Below are 25,758 nucleotides of genomic sequence, written 5' to 3'. Positions count from 1 at the left end.
TGACACAGCGTGGGGGCTGCAATTAGACAGCAACTCACTAAGATGAGGAAATCGGGTGGGGAAGTTGTGAGGTGGCCTGTTTAGGGGTGAGGAGGAGGGTGGGAGCAGGAACAGAGGCCTGGGGGCTGACGAGAGACCATGGTGGTCTCCAGGGACCTGGCATGCGTCCCCTCAATGGAGTCACCAGAAAAATATAGGACACCCAGTTAAATTTGAATTTCAGGCAAACAACAACAACAACAAGAATTTTTTTTTTTTTAGCATAAGTATGTTCCATGCAATATTTGGGATATACTTATACTAGAAAAGGTATTTGTTGTTCATCTGAAATTCACATTCAACTGGGTGTTCTGTATTTTTATCTGCTAAATATGGAACCCTGCCTTCAAAGACAGAGGAGAGGAATCCAAGTCCCTGGCCCTTCTTTTTCCAGAACCCAGGATCCCAGGCACCCAGCCCTCCCTCCTCAGGACCTGAGAGTCCAGGTTCCGGTTCCCCTCTTGTTCTCCCCTAAAATCCATATTGGGGGCACCAAGCCCCTATTCCCTCAGAGCCCAGGAGTCCAGGCTCCCAGCCCCTTTCTCTCCAGCATCCAAGCGACCAGGTCAGGTCTGGGTCCAGTTGCCCAATGTGGGTTTCATAAGGCGGGTGATGCCATCCATGGCCCTGGAGGAACCAGTCAGGCAGAGCGGACAAGTGAGGTTGCCCCCTCTTCCCATCCTATTCCTGCTGCTTCCTCGAGGGAACAGCCCAGGGGGCTGGGAGCAGAACAGGAGGGACTCAGTGGAGTTCAGGGTGGGACACGGTGTCTGGGTTTGGGTGTGGCATGTGCCTCTCTTTCTGGGTGTTGTGTGTCTTTGGGGGTTGTGACGATGTCTCAGTGTGCTCTGGGGCGTGACACATGAGGGGGTCTTTTCTATTTGTGTGTCTATATTGTCATTCTATGATTCTACCCACTGTCCATCTTGTTCAGGTGTGGTCAGTTGTCATGGTTCTCCAATCCTGACTGGATGAAGGCAGGAGTTCTTTATTGAATGGATTGTGTGATGGATTCTAGAGCCAGAAAACCCAAGTTCAAATTCTGACAGCCTCTTCCTGCCTTCAGCAAATCACTAAGCTTCCCGGGACCTCCATTTGTCCATCTGCAAAATGAGCTGTTGCAAATGAAGTGGTTGAGAGGACTGGACGAGTTAACTCGTGCAAAGTGCTTAGAATTGTGCCTCGCACACAGGAAGCATTTTGTGTTTATGCTGGTGATGATGGTGAGGTGCTGTTCTAGTCTCTGGAGATACTGGAGTCACGGAGTAGGAAATGAAACCACGTCTGCATCTGCTCGTGGGCCTGGTAGGGACTGAGTGAGTGGCCTCTCGGTGGCTGGATGGGCGTGTAACTGCATACCTGGGGTGTCTGTTTTGCATGTGAAATAGAATATTTCTGTGTTGTCAGTAAGGGTGATTGATTGTGTGCTTATGTTTATGTTTGTGTTTGTAGGTGACTCTGCGTGGTGCCTGTGATTCTCTGACTGTGTGGGTGCAAATGAAGGTCACACTGAGCAGGTAATGAGGGCACATGTTTGGTGTGATCTTGCATTTCTGACTCTGAGGTGCCAGGATGTGTCCGTGTCTGTATTTGGGGTGTTGAGAACCCCTCTTCCAGCTATTCCTTTCCATGTCCCACAGGTGACCCTGGGATGGTGGGTGACTCCTCCCAAAATGAGCCTCAGTTTCTTCTTATTAGGGATGGGCGGGAGGGCTCAGTGGCCTCCGAAGAAATGCCTATGTGAAAGGGAAGGTGGGAGGAGATGGGTGAGGCCAGGGAGAGGCTGAGAAACATGATGGGGATAGAGATGGCCAGGATGGGGACAGCGGAAGAGCTGCACAGAGAGATGTTTGTCCATCCATTCGAGGGGCATTCGCTGAGCTCCTGCAATGTGCCAAGACCTCTTCTGGGCATTGGTTCAAGGTCTGAGGGAAAGCAGAGAGAGCCAGAGAGATGAAGACCTACCAAGAAAGCTGTTGGCCCCAGGGTGGCCCACCTGTGTCCACGGTGGGCTTAGTGACAGTTCTGAGTGATGGAGACACAGTGATGGAGAGCGACCGAGAGGACCCTGCCCCTCCCCTGTCCTTCCTGAGGCCTCATCTGTCCAGATGAAAGAACAGAGGCCATGGGGGGAAAGTCCCCTCCCAGACTGGGGGCACCCCCATGAATCATTTTCTTATCCTCTCCTAATAGGATAATGACACACCTGCCCCTTCCTAATCACTATTTTTGACCCCAACTGGGCCCAACGCCCACAGTGAGAAGGGTTAGACAAGTCTGGTATTTTGGAATCAGGAGAGGAAATGCCTGAAAGTCCTAGTCCTTGGTCCTTCCAATCCCAGAACCTAGGAGTCCTAGGCCCCAGCCCCCTCCCCCTCCCCCCAGGAATCCTTGCTCTTAGCCCCTCTCCTTTGTTTGCTGTCTACCTTTTCTAATCTCTGTGGGCCTGTCTTTTATCTCTTTGTCTATTAATCTCCATGTGTGTTTTGTGTCTCTCCTGTTTCTTTACATCTGCATCTTGATTCCTCCTCACTGGGCATCAATTTTCTCACTTGTAAAATGGGGATTATAGTAATAATAATCTGATCTCTTAGAACTGTAACGAGAAAGACAGGAGATAATTATATAAAATGCTTTGCATAGAACCGGAGTCACAGTGAACCCCATACAAGAGAGCTCTATTATAATTATTGTTTTCAATATTTTAATCTCTCTTGGTATCTATGTTTTTCTCCTCGTCTCCATGTGTCTCCTCCCACTCTGGGTTCCCTTTTAGGGGATGTGGAAAAGCCCTATTGAGGCCAGAGCTTCCCCTAAGCCTCCTCCTCTTCATCTCTCTTCTAAGCCCTACTTCAAGACCCACAACTCTTGCCTCGGGACAAGGCCTGGCTCCAATCCCATAGATAGCCACGTAAGATCCTGAACCCCAAATCTGTCATCCCTGGGCAGGCCCGTGACTCTTTGGGAGTACCCGTCCCTACACCCCGACCGTTCAGGTTCCCAGCTCCCTCCTCCCTCAAGATTCAACCATTCAGAATTCTAGGTTCTTCAGACCTTCCTCCCTCAGACGCGGGTGCACGTGGCCAGAAACCACATTCTGGGCCCTTTTGCAATCCACCACGCCCTCAGCTACCACCCCTCTGCGTTTTTTCCCCCGAGGCGGGCCTGACTTGAAGGACGCTAGCTGTGATAAGCCCTCCTTGACGTCAATCACCATCCTCCAGCCAGTAGACTCTCCGCCTTCTACCTCCCTGGGCCACTCAAGGCACGTTCCGCGGCAGGCGGGGCCCACAGACTAAATCGGACAGCGATAGGCTCTGGGAGACGCCAGTCTCCGCGAGTCTCTGCCAGTCTGCCAATAGGACGGGCAGCTGCGGGGTGGGATTCCCACGGCGCACCGCAGAGGCTGGAACTGCTCGCGAGGGAAACAGGTTCGGCGTGTCCAGTCGGTAAGCCCTTTCCAGCACGCCCAGTATTGGGGTTCTGGACATAGTTCGGAAGGGAAACGGGGAGGCTTTGTGGGGTTCGAAGCGGAAGGGGCAGCTTAGCTGGCATTTTGCCTCACCGTGCATTTTGCCTTGTTGGAGAAACTGAGTCCGGGATGCACAGCCCCATTCGTCCCTCCGTTCCATTCCTCACACCCTAAACCTGATTCTCACCTGCTCCTACCCGGCCGGCACACGCATCCGTGTGTCTTTCCTGCCGTCATTCTCCCACTGATTTCCAGTTTCCTCCTATTGCCACTCACTCACTCGCTCATCACACACTCAGCCACCTATTACTTAAACACTTCCTGAGGTTTCCAGGGTGCCAGGCCTTATGCTGGGCGATGGTGGTGACCAAGATGAGTCAGGCCCAGGCCCTGCCCTCAAGGATCCCCTGTCAGATGGGAGGACAGACACGTTGATGGGCAGGGTGTGCCAGAGGTGGGGGAGTCCAGGCGTCTTTTTTGGCTTTGCTGGATCCGGAAGAGGTTTCCAGAGGAGGGGACATTGGCACTGGATCTTGGAGGAACAGGAAGTGTCAAGCAAAGGTGAAGGGCGTGTGGGAGGGTGTTTAAGCACAAGCAAAGAAAGGGAGGCATGCAGGAGTATTACTATGTGTAGGTGCCCAAGAAGAAGGCCTGTCAGGTCCATGTTGTGGTGGGGTAACTGTAAGACTGGAAGCGGATGAAGAAGGCTAACCTCAGCAGCTTAGACTTTGTCCTGGGGTGGGGTGGTAGTGGGGAGCCATGGAAGGATTTAGAGCAGGGGAAGACCAGGTCAGAGCTGGAGCCAGAAATGGAGAAAGGAGATTGGACGCCAGTAGCCCACAAGGTGGCTTGGGCAGGGACCTAGGCAGGAGAGGATGAGGCCAGAGGCTGAAGGCATAAGGCCAAGATTCAGGAGGCAGAAACTACAGAATATGGGGCTTGATGGGCTATGGGACAAGGGGGTGTCCAGGACAAGAACCAGAGTTCTGACCTGGGGTATACAGGGGGACGATGGAGCCATTCCTGACATGGGGACAGGAAACAGGAGCAGGTTGGTGGGTGGAAGGCTGTTTTGGGAGAGATGAACAAGGGGTCCTGTGAGCTCAGCAGGGGGAACAGGACCTTCAGGGAGAACTCTGGGCTATGGCTCCCTCCCCCATCATAGAAGTCACTTACTGGGTGAATGAGGGCCTCCGAGGTTAGGGTCCCCCTGTGCCCATCCTCTTAGGAAATTTTTTGTGTGTGTGCTTCTGCATTTTCAGTCTCTCCCTCTCTCCCTCTCTTCCTTCCTTCCTTCCTTCCTTGGAAGCATTAAAAACATGTTCTATCATCTCTAAACACACACACACACACACACACACACACACACCTATATCAAGTTCCCTTGAATTACTTCTCATCCCTTTTACAGCTGAAGACTTATGGTACCCACTGGCTAAATCTCTTACCTTCCACTCCCTCCTGAGCCCTCCATGTCTGGCTGCCTACATCCCATGGCCTTGCTCTGGACAAGGTCACCAAGGACCCTCCTCCCTGCTGAGGCATGATGATACTTCCATCCTCATCTGACTCAGACCACTCCCTCCCACCCCAAATCCCTTCGCTATACATCCTGTTTCCTGGTTAGCCTCTTTCCTTTCTGGCTGCTCCTTAGAACCTCCAGGACTCACCTTTTATTGCCTACCCCTTTACTGGGGACCATGCTCATCAGGGCTCTCTCTGTCCTGGCCCTCTGCTCATCCCACCTATCCACTCTTCCCAGAAAGGTTCTATTTCCTCAGTTCCTGCCAGAAGGGAGCACCCAGCCCGCTCTCCTGCCTCCTGGATGTCCCTCCCCCCCCCCCCCCCCCCCCCCCCGCCCCACCAAGTGTCGCACAAAGACCTTTGATCTCTCCTTGTGCAAAACAGCTCTCAGTACCCGCCTCTCTCCCCCACTCCCCTTGTACATACCTGAGCCTCTTCCCAGTAAAGACACAGTTTTACTGTCCATCTGCTCCCTGGCTAGGTCCAAGTGCCATCTTCATCCCCTTGGTTTCTTGTAACATCTGTTCTACCCTCAATAAGTCCTTTTCAGCCTCAGTTATGGCTCTTACTCCTACTCCTACTCTCATGGTCTCTGCCCCAGCTCGTGCCTTTTCTTCCTTGTCCTCAGCCTCCTCTGCCTCCAGGGTCCCAGTCTTGCCTTTTTAGTCCATCCCCCAATGTCCCAGCAGGCTCTTTCAGTGCCCTAGCTGATCCTGTCCCTCCCTTGCTCAAAACCCTTTTGTGACTTCTACTGCCCTCCAGTTAGTCCAGATTGTACCCCAGGTCCTTCAAAGATCTGCTCTTGCTGACAACCCCGAGCCTCTCAGGCCATTCCCTACTTTGCACCCAACCTTCTGGCCAGGCAGAGGCTTTGGTAACTGCCCCATGGCTCTCATAACTTTGCATGGTTCTTCTGCATAGCAAACTTGTGCTCACCCTTTAAGGTCAAGGTCAAATCACCTCCTCTCTGAAGCCCTCCTTGTCTACCACAGATGGAGCCTGTGTGGACTGTGACAGCCTGTGTCTGCGTTTCTCTGCCTACCCTCCCTGAGTCCCTTGAGGGCAGGCCCTGATAGAAATCATTTCTGTTCCAAATCTAGGGCCTACAAAAGGACAAGGCCTCAGGGTCTTAGTTGAGGGACTGAGTGACTGTCATAGCTGGGCAGGGCTTGGGCTTCCAGTTTTGGGGATGACTGGTTTGTTTCTGGTATCCTGTTCTATTTGCTGCAGTTCTCTAGGGAGTTTGGGTTTTCTTTTCGTGGTGGGTGCTGAGACAGGGTTTGTAAAGGGGAGTCACTGAGAACCCAGAGCCCTTTGGCACACCACCTGGACTAAGTCTGAAGGGGAGGTGGGTCCGTGCTTAGAGCGTCCAATCCCTCTGCACCCGAGAATCCAGGCCCTTCCTCAGGACCCAGACGTTGTGTACCCAGCTTTCTACTGCCAGGTTTCTCGGTCCCAGCAGCAGCATCTGATGCTGCCCCTGGTGGGCGACACCCGACTATTTGCAAGAGGCCAAACTAATTAAATACATTTTTATTTACAAAGGAACAAAACCAAACCGACGGCGAGGTAGGGCCAGGCCCCCGCCCTGCGTCGGCCACAGCAGCAGTAGAAGGCAATGATGGAGTGCAGCTCTGGCTGTCTACGGAGACTGGTTTGTGTGCCCCCTCCCCCGCCCCCCTGGCCAGGGTCTCAGCTTGCGGCCCCGCCTCCCCTCCCCCCCCCCCAGCCGTCCCCCCACCTTAAGGCACAGCCTGCCCCTCCCGCCCACCCCCCACCCGGAGGGAGGACAGAATGGGCCAGAAGCCCCTCGCGGGGGTCCCCGCCGCCTAACGGGGGTGGGGGGGGTGGGGGGAGGGGGGTATTCACCACGGAGGCCGGCTTAGATGGAAGCAAGAGGCCTTAGTGTCGCCCCGCAACCCTATCTTCCCGCGCGGCCGGCTCTGGCTCAGACCCGCGGCTCGGTGGGTGCGGTGGGTGCGGCGGGCGCGGCCGGCTGAGTGAGGATGAGACGGATGCGTTCCACGCACAGCGCCGCGGCCTGCCGCGTTTCCCGGCACAGCGCCGCCAGGCTCAGGAAGCCGTGCGGCAGGTCCTCCACCACGCACAGGGTCACGGGCTTGCCCAGGCCGCGCAGCCGCCGCGCGACATGACCGAGTCGTCCAGCATGGGGTCCAGCGCGCACGCCTGTGGGGCACAGCAAGGGGCAGAGGAAGAGGAATGAGGGGAGGAGCCAGGAGACGGGAGGAGGCGGGGAATGGGAGAATGAGCTGCTGCCCAGCTTCTCCCTTCCCCTAGAGACACCCCCTCTCTTCCCCTTACTCAGCTGCCCCTAGGCGCTCCACAAGATCGCGAGAAGGAATGGCAGCCTTGACTCCCTTTCAGCCTCCCGTCGTCAGGCATGCCCTCCTGGTGGCACACCTCTCCCTTCAGATGTCAGGCAGCTTACTTTTCCCCTCCCGCTGCTGCTCCCGGTCTCTCCTCCCCAGGTGCACCTGCGCACACCTGCCCCTCTTCCCCCGCTCCCCTCCCGGGTCTCTCCTCCCCGAGTGCTCCTGCACCCACCTGCCACGCCCCCCCTCCCCCCCACCGGGCACACAGTCCCTATGTGGCGCTCACCACAATGTGCACCGGCGGCAGGCTCTGTAGCATGCTGTCAGGTGCCAGCAGCGGCGACATGAAGGGGTTCTTGACGATGGGTGAGGAGTAGATGGGCATCCGAGTAGGGCCCTGGCTGGCGCGCCTGGGGTGGAAACCCTCAGGGAAGTTGGCAAGCACGCCCTGGCCTCTGTCCTTGGCCCTCAGCTCACCTGGTGCTTTAGCGTCTTTGCGTACATCAGGGCCAGGTAAGAAGTTGACATTGGAGGGCATGGAGGGGCCCAGTGTCTCTGCAGACAGTGACAGCTCAGGGCTGCCCGATGTGTCAGAGTTGCCCTTTAGGCTCAGGTCATGTAGTGTCAGGCTCTTGAAGGAGTCCGTGCCCAGCGGGCCCTCGGGCTGGGCCAGTGCTGCCTCAGACACACTGCGCCGCATTGGTTCTGCAAGAGGGGCAGGGTCAGGTGGCCAGCGGGGCCATGTGTATCAGCCCGGCTCTGTGGGCTGCGTGTGTGAGTGGCTGGCAGGGAAGATCACGGGAAGGGCAGCGGCCTCTGGAGGAGGAGCCGCATCCTAGGGCAGTGGAGGCCTAGTGTTCCCCCACACTCCCTCCTTGGGGATGGGTAGGGAGCCCCAGACGCCCCAAGCTGCAACTCCAAGGGGGAGGTGAAAGGAGTCACGTGGTTGTGGAGGTGGAGGTGTGTGTGGTGACTGGGAAGGTTAAATGCAAGTCAGTTTACCTCTGGGAGCCTCAGTTTCCTCTTCTGTACAAAGAGGCAATAAAAATAGTCCTCGCCTGTAGGGCGCCTGGGTGGCTCAGTCAGTTAAGTGACTGACTCTTGGTTTTGGCTCAGGTCATGATCACACGGTTGGTGAGATCGAGCCCCATGTGGGACTCTGCACTGATAGCAGATCAGATCCTCTCTCTCCCTCTCTCCTTTCTCACTCTCTCTCTCTCTCAAAATAAATAATAAATAAACTTAAAAAAAAGAGCAAAAATAGTCTTGACCTACTAGGAGGCAGTAAAGACTCAGTGGGATGAGGTACTGCTCCCCGCTGGGAGGTCGTGCTGTATCATGTTTTATTACTAGGCCTGGTGCCTGGTTCCAACCACCTCCCTGACCCCAGCGTGAGGCCCAGCCAACTTGTTAGAGCCACTCAACGTGGAGGCCGTGAGCAGATCAAAATTAGAGTAGTGAGCAGGCCCACATGACTTGAAAGGAGGCCGTGTTCACGAGGAGCTAAAGAGAGTCTTGGGAGCCTGTTCAGTTCCCAGGGATCCCACACCTATAGCCGTGTAGATCTGCTCCCCACAGTTCCTTCACGTCCTTTAGTTTTACCCCTTCCTTTTGAATGGCCAGCCTAGCAAGTGCCCAGATGATGCCGAGGTGCGTTTCGACCCACGTGGTCTGCCCCACCTTGGCCTCAACTCCATTAATTTGAGGATCTCCATGCTGCTTGCCCCTAGGGCCGGGACCCTGCATTTTTCAGGTTTCTATTTTATTTTATTTTTTGTCTTTATAAATCCATGAAGGCACAATGTGAGATGATATAAGAATGACTGCATAAGGGCTCTGTGACCCGGGGGGGGGGCGGGGGGGGGTCACTGGAACAGAACTACTGGCCAGAGTCACAGGGCACAGCCTGTCAGGGGTGCTGGGCTCTTCTAGGAGCACCTACTGTGTGTCAGGTTTGGGCTGGGAGCTTGGCACAAACCGGTGCGCGAAGTCCCTACAACAACCTCTTGAGGCAGGTACTCTTGTGCCTCATTTCACGGAGGAGCAAAGAAAGGCTCACAGTGAACCTCGCTCCGGTCACCCAGGTCACCTAGCAAGCAGCGAGCTCCCACTACAGCAGCTTGCTAGGCTGATGCTTGTCCCTCTAGGGCCTGCACTTGTCTCCTTTACCCTACCAGGAAAGCCTCAGGGTTCAGTGGTCCCAGATCTCTTTTGTTTTCGTGAGTATTTATTTGCATCCATTTGAATATCCTAAAATTTAAAAGGTTAAAGTAAAACACATTCAATTGGAATACTTTTCTGAATAGAAATGGTATCTACTTTTGAATCTGCGCTGTTATTCAGAAAATACTGTTGGTTTGCTGGAGATAGAAAATAAGTTGAGTTGGCTATACTTTAAAATCATTAAAATGTTTAAACAAAAAAATGGTGGGAAAAAATAGATCCTTGGATGGAAGTGAGTTTTGGCTGCCTGAGGATCCTGCCACGCACTCAAGGCTGGGAACCTCTGCTGATCTCCCCACCCCAGGCTCCTAGGCCAGCCCCTGGAGCGAGGTATTACCCCCATGTGTCTCTGTTAAAAGTCTGGAAAGAATCTAGGAAGGCTGGATTCCCAGCTCAAGGCCCAAGCGATTTGAGTGGCATTCTCTGGATTGAAAATCAGCACATGTGGCAGGCCTTCTGAGTCATTTCCCAGTGTTCTTTTCTGCGATGGACTGTTTGGAAAGCTAAATGCTATAGTTCTCGGGAGTTCTGAGATAACCCGGTAGACCAGAAGTCCTAGCAATTCTAGGATGTGGACCGTCATGGAAAATCAAGGCTTTGTGGTAGTTGCCAGGGATAAATAGGGGGTTAGAGCCAGAAGGTGATCTCTGCTTCCCTGAGCACCCCAGGACACAGCCCCTTTCCTCCCCTAGGACTTTTGGTGTGCCAGGCTGCCCCTGCTGCCCACCCTGAATGTGTGTGTGAGGGGATGGCTTTACTCACCTGCCATGGGCACTGAGTTCGTGTGGGACTTGTGCCCACTCAGGTCCAGGAAGGAGTGGAGCCATGAGGAGGCACCCAGGCGGAGGTCTCGGAAGAGCAGGGCTGTGTCCCGCTGCACCAGCCCCATCATGCCCAGCGCTTTCTGGTTCGGGTCGGAGTGGTCCTCTATCTCTCCACCTGTGGAGTATATGCGGGGGCTGAGGCCTAGTCTCAACACCCGGAACTTGAGGCATCTCTGCCCCCAGGGACCCAAGAATATCTGATGGCTTCAGTAGGGACAAGGAGACTCAGATTTCCTCTCTTCAGCCCCAGGACACTGGGCTCTAGCCCCTGTCCCTGCAGGATCCAAGCAGCCCTCCAGCCCCCCAGCTCTGTGGGTAGTGGCCTTACCAGCATAGGCGCTGACACACTTGGTGAGCACACTGAGGGGCAGCAGGGGGTCCATGAGGCTCAGAAGGCGGGAGGGAGAGGCGGTAGATTGTAGCATTGTGGCCGGGTAAGCTGCCATGATGCCATCTGGCACCCGCACCCCGAAGGCTGCTGCCCTCAGGGACATGGTAAAGCAGAGGTTCCCACCTGCGCTGTCCCCTGCGAGGCATATCCGCTCCCCTGTTGAGCCTGGGTTGGAGAGGGCTTGGTCAGCCTGGCAGGGAGGAACTCAAGCTCTGAGCCAGGAGCACTGGACTGTCAGAAGTGGGGTATGGGGGCCCCAACCCCAGAGTCTAGCCAACTGCAATTTTAGAGATTGGTAAACTGAGGTGTGGATTTGGGGGGATAGTGGACAGGGGATCAGGTGGACTGAGATGTGGAGATCGGGAAGCTCTGTGAAGCTTAAGAGGCTAGAGGTCAGAAGCAAGGAGGCCAGATGCTGGGAAAGGGGAGACCAAAGGCCCATTTAGGTCAGGGGTGCAGCTGAGGCCTGGAGATGGAAGGGCAGGGTTCAGCTGACCTTGCAAAAGAGCCACATCCCTGTGCCCTGGGGCATGACCCCACCCTGCCTGGTACCTCTGAAGATGTCAGAAGCAGGAGGTCAGAGGAATGGAAGAATGGGCTGGAGCAAGGGCTAGGAGGCTGGCAGCGCAGGACAGGGGGGTGGAGAAACAGCAGGAGAAGAGAGAAGATCAGAGGTGATGGAGAAGTGGGGGGTGGGGTGGGGTGTCAGGGCTGGAAGCAGGGAGCGGGAAGCAGAAGGAGGAAGTGGTTGAGATGGAGGGTCTGGGGAGCAGTGGGGCAGGAGGGGGGCGAACAGGTAGCAGGAGTAGGAGGGTGGTAGCAGGTAGGAGAGGGGAGGCAGGGGGTGCAAGACTGAGGCCTGGGCACATACATGGCCCACTTTCCACGCAGTGTGGGGTGGGGGCTGCAGCAGGCTGGAGTGGGAGCAGGGACAGGGGTGGGTGCAGTGAGGGGCTGGGGCTCACCGAGGAGGGCGCAGTGCTTGACAGCCCAGCAGTAAGCATAGAAGCACTCCTCCAGTGCCCGGGGGAAGGGGGCCTCGGGGGCCAGGGAGTAGTCGATGGAGAGGATGGGGGTGCCCAGCTCCTGGGCCCAACTCTTGAGGTAGGGCTCGTGGGATTTGGAAGTCTGGGCCACGAAGCCGCCGCCATGGATGTGCACCACCAGGGACTGTGAACGGGGAGCCTGCTGGGGGCGTGGCCGCAGCTCCAGGCTCCGGGGACCCTCGGACTTCACCAGGCTGTTGAGCTCCTCGCTGTCCTGGGGGGTGAGGGAGGAGGATGTGGGTGAGGCTGGGGCGGCCCATCTAGGCCTCACCCACCAAGGGGGTGTGCTCAGAGAAACAGGATGGGGGGCAGGTGTAAGCAGTGAAAGGTGGGAGGGCATCTGGGGAGGGGGCTGCCTGTGCTCCTTGGCTCTGTATCTCCTACCTGTCCTTCACGTAGGTCATAGGAGATGAGCCGGACAAGGACCGGCCCTGGGCCCGTGTGCGCCAGCGGGGGTGAGATGGTGACTGTGAGCTTGGGGTCAGCAGTCAGCGGCATTTCAAAGGCCTCTGGTGGCAGACTGAGCAGGCGGCTTACTCTCACGGTGGTGGATGTCATGTTCGCTAGAGACTGGCGGGAGGAGACGGGAGGGGCACTGGGGAGAAGCTGCTTGCGGGGGTTCCTCTCATGCCTCCCCTCTGACCCCCACCCTCATCCCATCCTTTCCATCACATCACATCCCAGGCTTAGAGCCCTGCAGAGGCCTGATGTGACCTGGGATGGGTCTCTGGGCCCCAGTGTGCCCGTGTGCCCATCTTATAACAGGTGCTCACCGAGAGCACCTCTATTTCAGTGATGTTCCAGAAGGCTTTCCAGAAGTGCACATCTAGGTTCTGTATGATCCGCTCAAACTCAGCCCCGCGTAGCTCTGGGTCGATGGCGAAGCGGCCGCTGGTGAAGAGGGAGCTGGCTGTCACACCTAGGGGTTGGGAGAGGTGTCAGGGAGCCTGGCGGGAAGGGGGCAGTTAGGGGTAGAAGTGGAAGCAGGAGGAGGGACAGGGAGGGAGGTGAGGCTGCAGGCAGGGTCCGGCCAGGACTCACCAAGGCCTGTTTCCTTGCGCTTATAGTGCTCCCCGAAGGACACCAGCCCGATGGAGATGGTCTGCAGGAATGGCCGGATGGCGGGCGTGAACTGTGGAGAGATGCCGCTGTGTCACCCACTGCCCAGGAGGGACCGGAGGCAGGCAGGAGTGAGGGGCAGAGACGTGGTTTGGGGGGAGGCGTGGTCATTCAACACACATTTAGTGAGCTCCAGTACTGCTCTAGGTGCCTTCACGGAGCTGATGTCAAAGAGAAGGCTGACAATAAGCAAATAAAGGCATATGTTTTATGATGTTATGTTTAATGACTAATGCTTTGAAAAGACAGTAGGTGGAGGGGACATGGAGTGATGACTAGGGTATCTAGGAGGGCACTTGAGAAGGGATCCAGAGGAAGTGAGGGAATGCTGTTCCCTGCAGGGGACACGGCAAGTGCAAAGGCTCTGAGGCTGTCTGTGCTTGGCGTGGATAACACGTGTCGCTGGAGCAGAGTGAACCAGGGGAGAGGGGCAGTGGCTGAGGTCAGAGAAGCAAAGGGGGCTCACTTAGGGCTTAAGGAATTTGTATTTATTCCAGATGTGGGTGGAGCCATAGAGGGCTGGGAGTAAGGTGATGCAGGGATTTCCTGAAAGTCAGCAAGGACAGAGAGGAGGCCAGGCAGATGGGAACCAGTTCCTGGGCAGCAGGAAGACAGACAGGAGATGGTCAGAGACAGAAAGGGCCAGAGATCTTGAGGCAGAAAGACAGCCAAATGGAGAATGCGTCTGAGAGAGGAGCTGGGCAGCCAAGACAAGACGGGGGTGGGGGTGGCTGGGTACAAGATCAGAGGGAAAAAAGCCACAGGAAGCTGGGCAAGGGGCCAGCAGGGTTCTTTTGTTCATTTAACAAATATTGGCCTATATCCTACTGTGTGCTAAGTACTTGAACAGGAGCTGAACAAGAGCCACACAGGAGGCCTCTGTCCTGCTGGGCTGACATTTTACAGGGTGGGGAGCTGTCCTGCAGCACAGCAGCTGGGCCCTTAGAGAATAGCTGTCAGGCATGACCTTGCCCCTGGCCAGGGGCCCAGTGGGCCAGAGGGCACAGTGGTGCCTGGCCATTGTGGCTGGAATGCTGACTTGTGTGGCCCCAGGGTTTCTCTCCCGTGACTCCAAGGTCCTGGCTGGGACACAGGGAGGAGCCAGCTGGCTCAGCTGGGCTGATCAATATTTGTGGGGTCAGTTTAGGTGAAAGGAATTTCCCAGGAACACCCAGGCCGGGCTGGTGAGGACAGGCCGCCCTGTGGGGAAGCGTGGAAAGGTGGGGTGGGATGAAGGCTGAGGGTCGGCCAAGATCAGCTGGGGAGTTGCAGGTTTGGGGGAGGCACAGAGAGGATCTGAAGGATCTGGAGGCTGAGGGACCCTGTACTGACCTCACACAGTAGCAAGTTGTTCTTGAGCCCCAAGGACCCCCAATCCTCAGTCCCCAAACTACTTTTCCTATGAGTCTAAAGGCTCCCAGGCTGCCTTCCTGTCAGTGCAGAGATGAGTGGTATCTCCCTGGGGTTGGTTGGGGTGGGCAGAGGGTGGGAGAAGACCTGGGAGTTAGGGCCCTGGTTCAGGGAGGAGAGATCTTCCTTGCTGTCACCAACTTAGATGTGCTCCTCGGCCTTCCCTGTGGCCTGAAAATCCTGATTCTACAGCTCCTTAGGTGAGCCAAAAAGCCCAGGCCAACCAGGGTCCAGCTGAACAGCTGTGACAAGGGCCCCTTGAGCCTCTGTAAAATGGGAGCTAGCGCGCTTCCTCCTTCCTGCCCCAGCCTCCAGTGGGGATGACTGAACGGGGTGTGCTCTTATAAATAGGCCTTTGAGAACATTATTAACTACCTTTCTAAGGAGTCTCAAATGATTTCAGGGGCCAGATAGGTCATGGAAAAGAGTGAACGAATCTCCTGAGTTTGGGACAATAGAGAGCAGTGGGGATCCTGGTGCAAAAAGCTATGTGAGTTAAAGATTTCTTACCGCACGGTGGAATTGGCCCGGGGGCCACAAGTTTGAGACCCCCAGTGCCGTGTCCGAGCCCTAGACAGTGTCCCCATTCTGAATCTACTATTTCCAGAACCCAGTAATACTGACCACTGTGGGTATCGAACTATGCCATTGGGCCAGGTCAGGGGCCTGTGGGCCCAGAGGAACAGGGCAGGGAGCTCACCTGGAAGCCCAGGCAGCGGCCATAGAAGCAGCCCTTATGCAGAGTGACGTACTCGCGCAGGAAGTCAGCAGTGAGCCCCTCGTCGCCCTCAAAGAAGAGTCCCCCGGGCTGGTTGGTGGCCAGCAGGTGCTGGGCATAGTAGGCTAGGGCCCGGAGCTGGGTGAGGGCAGCCAGGTAGGCCTCGAGTTCTGCTAGGTTGTGGCTGGTGCGGAAGAAGATGCTGCGGCGGTTGGAGGCCACGTAGCGCGATTTGTGTAGCAGGTGCGCCAGGCAGCAGCGGGCTGTGTGCACCAGGCTCCGGTACCCATTGGCTGGCGTCTCTGCGTCCAGGTCAAAGAGGTGCGCCACGCTCAGCAGGCGGCCCAGGGCTGGCTCCAGCCCCAGCGCCTGCTCCCGGATGCCCGCAAAGACTCCCGACAGCCGTCTTGCTGTTTCCCCAGGGCCCTGGCTCGAGAAGAAGGCCATGTTGTCTTCGGCCAGGGTCACCAGCGACTGTGTCATCGTGTGCAGGTCCATGCTGTGCGTGAGCCGTGAGGCTGTGGGCCAGTTGGGAGGCCCGATTAGGCAGGGCTGGACCACCCCTCCTCCCTCGGACCCAAGGGTGGAGTCGGGGGCCCCATCCCCTTCTTTTTCAGGCCCCCTTCCCGCCTCCTTCTCAGGCCCCAGGCATCACCCATAGACCCTTCCCTTCCACCAATATTTGAGAGAGCTCAGCCCTCTGTCCCCCCATCTACCTGGTGGTGTCCCAGGACCTTGGTCTCAAGCCCAATTCTCTTCCTGAACCCAGTTCATAATTCTAGCCTTACCTGTAGCTGAGGAGTCACTCCTGCCCCCTCCTGGTGCCTCAAGTCTGGCTGTGGAACCCCCTCCAAACTTAGCTGCCTCTCTGTCCCTCTGTGGGATATCCACAACTTGGTCCCGCTCCTCCCCAGCTGGGTCCCCTGGCCTCCAGTCCTCTCCGCTTGGCTTAGATTTCACGGGCCAACCCCACTCCCCTGCCTGGAACAGCAGTACTCACCGCTGCCATTAGCTTTGGGCCCACTCTGTGCCAGGCCTGCTCTTACTTTCTGTGTGTGTGTGCTCATTTAGTGCTTGTTAACCCTGAGACCCAGACTGCCTCCGTTTGCGTTTCAAGTATTATTGGTGGCATCCCCATTTTACAAAGAAACCGAGACTCAGAGGTGTTCAGCAAGGAGCTGAAGCTTGCATTGAAAGTGGCAGCGCAGAATTCAAACCCAGATCTCTGGGTGGAGGGCCTTTACTTACACTGGTCTCCTTCCCAGGGCTCTGGAGCCTGGGCCTTTAGTTATGGCCCTCAAAAACTTGCCCTGGCGCCTGGTGGCTCAGTTGGTTAAGCATCCGACTTGAGCTCAGGTCAGGATCTCAAAGTCTATGAGTTTGAGCCCCGCATCGGGCTCTGTGCTGACAGCTCGGAGCCTGGAGCCTGCTTCAGATTCTATGTCTCCCTCCTCTCTGCCCCTCCCCTGCTTGCACTCTGTCTCTCTCTCTCTCAAAATAAATAAATGTTTAAAAAAATAAGAAAAAAACCCGAACCTTGCCCTGGACTAGGTCCGACTCCCCACACTTCAGGATCCCTGGTGATTTTCCCTCTGGGACCCCTGTACTGTCACTCAGGCCCTGGACAACTACTTTTGTCCCCTTTGGTGGAAATGGTGCCCTCTGCTCCAGAGATTTCCTTCCTGAAGCCCACTCAGCACCTTGCCTGGCTTCTGGGTGGATGGCCCCCTCCGCTCCCAGAAGAAGGTGTCTCCCCTCCATTCCAGGCCCTGGAGTTTTACGGTGGCCATTCCTGTCTCTCAGCAGGAGGGTACACTCACCCCTCCCAGACCTCTTCTGAGCTCCCCCAGGCTGAGCTGCCGGCTGGGCCCGACGGACTGTGGCTAGTGCCGGTAGCTGCCTGGGGCGATAAACTGGGGAGAGGCCAAGCCTTCCTAGGGTGTGGCCACTTGCTCCACCTCCCATCCAGAAGGGACAGTGAGACCACGTGCTGTAAACACAGCAGGGAGCCCAACTCCCTGTCCCCTCTGCTTGTTCCCAGACCCAGCTCAAATGGGAGTCCTTGTCCCAGGCTCCTCTGCCTTGGAGACCAGGAGTCCAGGCCCCAGCCCCTCCTCCCTTGGACCCAGGAGTCCACACACCCAACCCCCTCAACAGTTAGAAACTGAGTTATCTAGCTTGTCAACCCTCTTCTCTCTTAGGAGCCAGGAGTTTTTGCCACAGTCCTGAACAAGCTGACCCCTCTCACCCAGCCAGGCTGCCCTCCCTCTCCCCAGGGTGGATTCAGGGAGCAAAGGCCCAGTGATCTCAGCAACCACCCCCCAGGCTGGCCCTGGCACAGCCGGCCCTGGCACAGCCGGCCCCGGCTGCTGGGGGGAGACATAGGGTAGCCGGCTCTGCCTGGCACTCCGGAGAGGACAAAAGCCGATTAAGGGCAGTGCCAAGCTCAGCTGGGGGTTCTGCGCCATAGGTCCTACTGTGTGGTGTTCCATACCTGCCACTTCCCCTTCACAGGCCATTCTGCTGTGACTGTCATTCCTACCTCACGTATGGGAGGCTGAGGCTCCAAGAAATACTTTACCTATCTTATTTCCTGTGCTCCTTGCCTGGCCAGCTCTTTCCGGCCCTTCAGGCCTCAGCTTGCCACATCCTCAAAGAGGACGTTCCTCCCCAACTACAACACACGCCCCCATCATTACTTTCTGCCATCATACCTGTTTTTCTGCCTAGGATTTACACATTGGCAATTATACATGTTTGTTTACTCATGTTTGTTGTTTGTCTCCCCCCAGGCAAGAACCAGACTTCACAGAGCTGTGAAGCTTATATTGTAGAGGTGGAACTCTTTAGAAAAAAAAAAAAAAGAAAATCACAAACACAAACTTAGATAGAGGGCTCTGAAGGGGTCTGCACAAACGAGAGGCCTTGAGGCCTCAGTGACACTTGCTTGCATGTAGGTGAACCCTGGGTCTCTCCTCCTTGATTATCATCCCCACTGGGGCAGGGGATGGCCCCAGGGCTCATCATGGGGGTCTGGTGCATAGTAGGGAAGAAAGTCAAAGTGGGGGCAGAAGCAGGTGAATGGGAGCTTGGGAGAGGACCACCCTTCCCCAGGGCAGACAAACAGATGGACAGAGGCCTCTGGAGATGGTTCTAAGCTTGGTGGCCAGGTGAGCGGGGATGAGCCTAGGTGAGCGGGGATGAGCCTCGATGAGCGGTGGGGAGAAGGCTGAGTCCCAGGCCCTCTGGACTTCAGGGCCCTGCCCTTCGCCCCATTCTAGGCAGCTCCCTGGGGGCTAAGCTGGGTGGAACCAGGAGGACGGGATGTTGAGGTTGCCAGAAACTCGCCAAGAATCTCAGGCAGAGGGCACTGGGGCAGAGGCAGGGGCACATGGCCTGCCTGTGGGTACTGACTGGGTCAGAAGTAGGACTGAGGAGTTCTGCTGCCTGGGCACCAGCCCTTCGCCCCAAAGAGCCGCAGGACAGCTGGACCCAGCCTGGATTTGGGCCCCCAGGGACTGAGCAGCGGTGAGAAGCGTGGTAGAGAAGGAAGCTCGGGGAGGATGGAGGAGGAAGGGCCAGGTCTGAGGCCTGGATGGGGCAAGGGCTTCTGGAGGGGAGAGGCCTGCAGGGCACATGCTGGGTTGGGGGGCAGCAAGTATAGCCTGACCACTGTGCGCCAGGCACGGTCCTCCGTGTGCTTTTCAGGAAGTGACACATTTCATTCTCTGCACAACCCATGGTGTAGGGACCATTATAGCCCCTTTACGGCAGATGAGAAAACAGAGATGCAGAGAAGGCCATGACCGCCCACGGTCACAGGGCCAGCAAAGATGGCTCAGCTTGTCTCTGCAGAGTGTGTGTTTCTCCTCTCTGTCGTGTCTCGGCTGGCCACCTTCTGGGTGGTCAGGTGTGAGTGTGTCTTTGAGGCTCAGACAGATGCACATATGTATGTCCATACACGTATGTCATGCTTAGGGTTTGCCTGGCCTGTGTTTGTGGATGGGCACGATGTGTTGATGTTTTTCCCAGTCTGTGTGTTTTTATGTTTCTCAGTATGTCTGAAGGCACGTTTGTATGTATGTGTCATGGCCCATGTTTCTTGGCCCCAGAGTTTATCTGTGTCTGCATTTTTCTTGGCCTGTGGGATTGCATGGGCAAGTGTCTGTATATGTGTGGACGTGTATACTCATATTTGTGTGCGTCCTGGTGTGTGTGTGTGTGTGTGTGGCTACTTCCCACTCCTATCCAATGCATCACGAAGTCCTGTCCACTCTGCCCCTCTAGAAACCTCTGGAATCTAGCCTTTCTCCCACCTTCATGGACCCCTCATCTACATGTTTGTAACAAGTCTTTGTGTGTCTCTGATTTTGCCCTCTTCAGTCTCTTCTCCACATAGCATCCAGAGGATCTTTCTAGGACTTCAATCTGGGCACATACTCCTAACCTTGCAACACCCCCACCCTTGCTGTCAGGATAAAGCCCCAAATCCTGGACACAGCCTCCCAAACCAGGTGCCATCTGGGCCCTCTGCCCACCCAGCCCCCACTTCCTCCCTCCCTTGCTGAGCTCTCTCTGTGCTGTAATGAGCCACTTCATTGGGCCTCAAGGTCTCTGCCTGTGCTGTCCCCTTGGCCTCCCTGCCCCTCTTGCCCGCAGTCAACACTTCTCATCCTTGGGTCCAATGTCACCTTCCTGGGAAGCCTCCCTCTCACATTTTCTCAGCACTTTCCCTCTCGTATTTGCCACAGTTTATAATTATATATGATTTGTGGGATTATTTGATTAATGACTGTGTCCCCAGCTCAAATGTGAGTCTGTCCTCACCACTGAGAGCCCAGGCCTGACATAAGTAAACATTCGGTGAATGTCTGTTGAATGAATCTATGTGATTGGAGCTTTTGGGGTCCATAATCAAGGTGGGGGCACAGAGCAGTTTTGAGTTCGCACACCCCTGCCCTCAGGAAGCTGGGCTGGCCATCCCTCCGCCTCACTGGCCAGATAAGGAAGCCCAGGTGACCTTGCTTCTTCAGAGTCTCAGTTTTGTCACCTCAGAAATGGGGTGATCATAATGACACTAGAACCATTGATTACTGGCAAGATCAAACTGATGACTAGGATTGCTCCAGCCAGCCTGGATGCCCTCAGGGCGGGGGCGGGGTCTGATTCATCCTACTGAGGCCTGGCACCAGGGCAGAGCCTCAGGAAATGACAGGTGACTCTCAGGGCTTGTGGAATGAGCCTTTGTGGGAATAAGGGCCTTTGGGTTTGTGAGTAGGACTGGCTCAGCCCTGTGCAAGGTGCCCTACCCAGGAGGATTCTGACTCCTCACAACAACCCTCAAGGCAGCACGATTATTATTATCCCAGTGTTACAGTTCACACATTCCTTCACTTCAATAAATATTTCAGTGCCTCTGTGACTGGGATATCAGGCTATGAAAGTGCGGGTAAACAAGGCAGGTACAGTCCCCCTCTTAGGGAACTCAGTAATAATAGTAATAATAGTAATAATAACAGTATTATTAACAGTAATAATAACCTCCACCTCTCATGCACGCTTGCTGTGTGCCAGTGCCAAATGTGCCACACTCATTCAAACCTCACAACTACTCTTACCAGTCAGGGAGTCCTATCACTGTGTCCATTTTATAGCTCAGAAAGTTGAAACAGAAAGAGGAAGCCTGTTGCCCAGCACCACAGTTTATGACTCCAGGAACCAAGCCTCCAAAGCCCGTGTTCTTAACTTTGGTCTGTACTGCCTCTGGGCACACCATCCTGCTTGTGAGGCTGTGTCTGGCATTGTGACAGTGAATGCCCTCAGGTCCCAATCTGAGCTCCTAGCCTATCTGAGTCTGTGCAGGTGTGTGCTTGTGTAGCCAACTCTAGTCCTGTCCTTGGTTAATGACATAGCCTAGGGGCAGTCTGGGGTCTCCAGGCTTTGGGGCTATGTCAGTTTCTTCCCTTCACAGGAACTTCCCCTAGGTCCTCATTCGGATTCACAAATACTCATAACCTAGCAAGGACTTAATGTGTGCCCCTGCCTGAGGCTTTCAGCATCTCTGTTGGTCTGTCAGTCTTTCTCCAGCTTGCTGAGATCTGTAAATAATGTGACACCTCAGGAACCTAGTTGACAGCCCTCCTTTCTTTGTCCCAGGGAGGGTGTGGCAGTCTGAAGTCTACCCGGGGACCCCTAGTCCTAGAAGGAGTGGCGGTCAGGAAGTTAGACCCCAGTGGTGCTGGGCTGAAGCAGGTGGGCTGACAAGGAATGGGTGCACCGATTGAATGAAGGATGTCAGGATGGACTGTTTTGAGGCGTACTGGCCCTGGGTCATTTCCCACTATCGGGCACCCCTTCCTCCTACCTTTCCCGGACTCACCCCTAAACCTCCTCTTTGGGCAACAGTTTCTAAGCGTCTCCATTATCCTCTCATGAGTGCTGGGGACCTGAAAATAGGCGCTTGAACCATTCCCTGGTAGGAAACACTGAGGCCAGGTCACACAGCGAGTACGGAGCCAGACCGGGAACCCTGGTCTAGGGGATCGCATTCTGGACACTCTTCCCAAGACGGTACTGGGGCATCCGGTAGTCTTTATGCTGAGGGTAATATTCCGCTCCCACATCACCCATTTTCACGATGGATCATCCCCGCACCCCCTCGCAGGGCGGCAGTGGGCCAGCCCACGGGCTCCCCCACTTCTTGGGACAGTGGGTCAGTCCACTCAGTCCCCAGTTTCCTCGCAGGAGGTCCAAGGTTCCTTCTGTTCTGCAGCCGGCCCCCGCGCGCTCACCTTTGGTTTTGCCTTTTCGCCACCGCCGGCGGCTACGACTCTTGGACTCGTCTTTGGCCCTCTTCGAGGCCGGGGCCCCAGCCGCCCTGGAGGGCCCCGTTCCCCAAACTGACTCCATCAATTTTCCGCCGTCCCCGCGTTGGGGCCTCTTCCAGCCGCCAGGCCCCGCCCCGAGTGCCAATCCTTGCCGCACACCACCGCCGGGCCCCCATACCACCCAATCCTGGGCTTGGTCCCCTCTGGGTCCCGCCCTCTGAGCAATCGGGGCCTCACTCCACAGCCGGGTCCCGCCCTCAACCTCTGGGGCCTAAGGCCTGGCCCCGCCCCTTCACGCGCTTTAAAGGGCCCGTGACCAACGAAAATGCAGCCCTAGAGGCGGCGAAAAGTGTCCTTCGGGCAAGACTAGTTGGGAGAACTGCGGGAGTACACCCCAGAAGGGAAGCTCCGATCTTCTCTCGTGCTGGTTCGCAGCCTCGCTTCCCCACTCACCTTCCCACGTAGGGATCCCCTAGAACGCGACCCGGCCCACCTGCTGGAAGGGGAAAGCGGGGCGCCGCAGAGCCTCCGCCTGGCGGGCGGGGCCGGACAGGTCCCCTAGCAATTCAAAGCCGGGGCGGGGCGCCAGCACTGGAGGCGTGGCTCTGCCTGTGAGCCGTTTGAGGAGGAAGCCCCGCCTTCTTCCTGTCCCCCCCCCTCCCCCCCCCGCCCGGTCTCCTATTGCTCTTTTTCTGGGGGGTTTTCTCTGCCTTCTCCCTCTTCCAGAGAACGGAAGGGCGGGCGGGGGGGAAGGAGAATGCTCGGCGCCTGCGCACTAGCCGGAAGCCGCTGACGGGCCCGCCGCGAGCGGCGGTAGAGGGCCCCACGCGTGCCTGGGGAATGGCGGGAAGCCGAAGAGGCTCGAGGCTCGGGCATGCGCACACAGTCAACTGCCTACCGGGTGCGCGAGAAGCCCCCTTGTCTTGTGTGGGGAGGGCGTCCCCTGAGACTGGGTTCTGGAGCCTAGAGAAGCAGCTCTTCATTCTCAGCGACAGAAAAAGCAGACCTCAAACCCTCCCTTTCCATCCTGCTCCTCCTCCTCTCCCCCCTAGAGCACAGGACCAGCTGTGGCCCTGAGAGACACCCTCTTCTCAGCCCTCAGAGAGACGGTCCAGCCTTTCCAGGAGGGATAGACCTCTGGGCTGAGGCCACCATGGCCGGCCCTTCGGGACTACTTGGCCCTCACGGGAGCCCCCAGCTTCTGGATTGGGGCTGCATGGCCTCCCCTCAGGCTGCTTCAACAAGTAGCCCCTCATTCCATGGATGAGACTCGCCTGCCCGCTTCGGCCTGACTGGATTGGGGCCTGAGCGCCGAGGAGCTGGAACCCCCTCCGCCCCACCCCAGGGGCACGGCCGCCTGCGTCAGAGGAGGGGGCAGTGATGGCGGCCGGCGGAGCCTGGGGCCCAGCCGCCTCCGATACGGCTCCACGCAACTCTCCCTTCATCCAGCCTTAACCTTGCCCGGGACTTCGGCAGACCGCGCAGCCCCTCTCCCATGGCCCAGTTCCTCTCCCACGGCACCCTTCCTGAGAACATAACCTCCAGGCCATCGAGCCCAGCTGAACTCCGCCTCTCGGGGTGAGGGGGACGGCCTGGCAGAGGAGCCTTCCTGCCTGCCCGTGGCCGACCTGGAGAGCTCAAATATAGCCGAGGCAGGTATTTTCCACCTAGTGGGCATGGAAAGGCCACGGGGGTAAGTGTCCATGTGCAGCACGGTGTGGCGGGGGCCTAAGGGCTGTGTTCGGGCACCGATGGCTGAATACTGGCAGGGAGGCGGCTTCTCCATTTCCTGGCCCCTGGCCCAGAGCCCTGTCCCGCTTCTGTCTCATTTCCTCCCAAATCGTCCTTGGAGAGGTAGCCTAGTGCAGGGGAAGAAGTCCCACCCTGGCTTTGCCACTCCCCATCTGCCCGCAAGGGCCTTTGCATCTCCACGCCTGAGCTTCCTCATCTATCAGGTGGGGCTCTTGATCTTTGTCTGGAGGGACTGTTGAGGGATCCCCTGAGCCAACCGGACATAATGGGGGTCCTTAGTTACTCCTGACTGAATGAATGACCATCCCTGGGAGGCTCTGGTTCCTCCAGCCTCAAACTCACCTGTGTCCCTGGGATTCTGGCTGGTGGTTTTCTTCCCGTGTGCTGTTTTCCCACCATATCCTGATGCTACTTCATGCTTCCCCTTGAAGGTCAGCTTCGTTCCCAGGGCCACTGTTCTACTCCTTTTGGCTGGTAGATTGCTCTGTACTGGAGACCCCAAATCTGATTCTAAGTCAGAATCAGTGACGCAGTCAAAAGATGTCCTCCATTCTGAGGCTGGTTGCTGTGTGGATAGTTGGTGCAGTTTTGATAGAAATCTCCAGTCGGTTGAAGATCTCTCTTGGGATCTGGCCCCTTGGGCTGGATCTGTTTGCTGGGCTGTAGGGCCTGACTGTTCTGGTCTCTCTTGGGGTATAGATTCAGTCTGGGCAGGTGATTCATTTTTGGGTCCAGGTGTAGGCTGGGCTGGAGGTGTTGATCCAGCTTCTTGTTGCTCTGGAGGTTGCTCTACTGGACCAGGTACTGGCTCGGCTACATGTGCCCCTCTCAATTCTGCCTCCTGTTGAGTTTCAGATTCTTTTTGTGGCCCAGGTCCTTGTTGTGAGGCAGCTTGCTGTTGAGTGAAGGGCACCCTGTGAATGCAAGGTGACTGCTGTGGTGCAGGTTCCTGTGGGGCAAGCAGTTCCTGCCACAAAGAGGAATTTTGTTGGATGCTAGGTCTGTGCTGCTCTTCAGCTTCACGTTGGGCAAGGGGCCCTTGCTGAGTGAGGGGTCTTTGCTGTGGAGCAGGGTCCTGTTGAGTATTGGGTTCCTGATGAGTCTTAGATTCTGGCTGGGCTGTGGCTGTCGCTTTTGGCCCGGGCTCTGTCTGGGTGATAGGTGTCTGGGGTGGCTTAGGCTCCCAGTCAGGACTAGATACTGACTTAGAACCTGGCTTCACTGTTGTTATTTCCCTCTCGGGAGATGTTGATTTCCCAGGTTTCATCCTTCTGGCCCCTCCGCCCCCCAGGCCTCCTTTGTTACAGATTCCTCATTGATTCCTCATGATGGCATCTCCCTTTGGATCCCACTCCTTCGTCCTGGCATCCCTGGTCTTCCTTTTTAAGGCAGTTGGCAAGTGGCACTGCTGACCTCCACTTCTGTGCCAAGTGATGCACTTCTGTGCCTCTTGCTGTGGGAGGAGGGATTAGGAACAGGGGGAGGATGTGTGCCCAGTACTCTCCTACCAGAGGGGAGGGGCTTGCCCTCTTGTGTCATAAATAGGACCCCGCCCCACTTACCACTCAGTTAAAATGTTTTTTTCTCTTAAGGCAAGTATCCCAACTTAGTCTTTTGTTTTAACTCAGATGACAGAAGCCAGATTCTGGATGAGTGCTTTTTTTTCTTTTCCCTTACACTTCTGATGTTTCAGGAAAGGGTCATGGGGGAGACCCTCATGCCGTTGTAATAATCTTTTCCTCTTTCTTCATTCTTTAAAATGACTGCCAGTTTAACATCCTGTGTTGCTGCTTTGATCAGTTCATTCCCATATTAAAAAAAAATGATGTCCTCCCATTTTTACAGTTTGAAGCCCTTTTCAGTGGCATTTGAGATCTTCCACACCATGTCTCTAGCTTTGAACTATGGCTATGCGTATATGTTTTCTGTACTAGACTGGAAACTCACAGGGTAAAATGACCATTAATGCTGCTGCTGATGATAAGAATAATCATAAATATTAAAGGCATTCTGTGTGCTGGGAAACTGTGCAAGGGTTGTTTTTCTTGTTGTTTAATCTGTATTATCTTTTGTAAGATCG

At 56.0% G+C, this 25,758-nt stretch overlaps 1 protein-coding gene and 1 long non-coding RNA gene across 2 annotated transcripts; one reads left to right on the top strand and one right to left on the bottom strand.

Moving 5' to 3' along the window:
• Nucleotides 1-283: 283 nt before the first annotated feature.
• On the top strand, nucleotides 284-6,713 carry LOC125152699 (uncharacterized). Its single transcript, XR_007147276.1, has 3 exons — nucleotides 284-1,556; nucleotides 3,199-3,488; nucleotides 6,581-6,713. It is a non-coding gene; the product is annotated as an uncharacterized LOC125152699 (long non-coding RNA).
• Nucleotides 6,554-24,985, bottom strand: LIPE (lipase E, hormone sensitive type). The gene is given in 11 exon segments (XM_047834874.1): nucleotides 6,554-7,183; nucleotides 7,186-7,222; nucleotides 7,655-8,073; nucleotides 10,354-10,530; nucleotides 10,744-10,971; nucleotides 11,772-12,066; nucleotides 12,237-12,422; nucleotides 12,626-12,771; nucleotides 12,894-12,984; nucleotides 15,082-15,617; nucleotides 24,021-24,985. Coding segments are annotated over 11 exon segments (3,240 nt in total). The 5' UTR covers nucleotides 24,946-24,985; the 3' UTR covers nucleotides 6,554-6,983.
• Between the last annotated feature and the right edge of the window lie 773 nt (nucleotides 24,986-25,758).

Source organism: Prionailurus viverrinus, chromosome E2, assembly GCF_022837055.1.
Source record: "Prionailurus viverrinus isolate Anna chromosome E2, UM_Priviv_1.0, whole genome shotgun sequence".
Taxonomy (NCBI): Eukaryota; Metazoa; Chordata; class Mammalia; order Carnivora; family Felidae; genus Prionailurus; species Prionailurus viverrinus.
The sequence above is the reverse complement of the archived record's forward strand: the minus strand, read 5'-3'. Positions and strand labels throughout refer to the sequence as shown.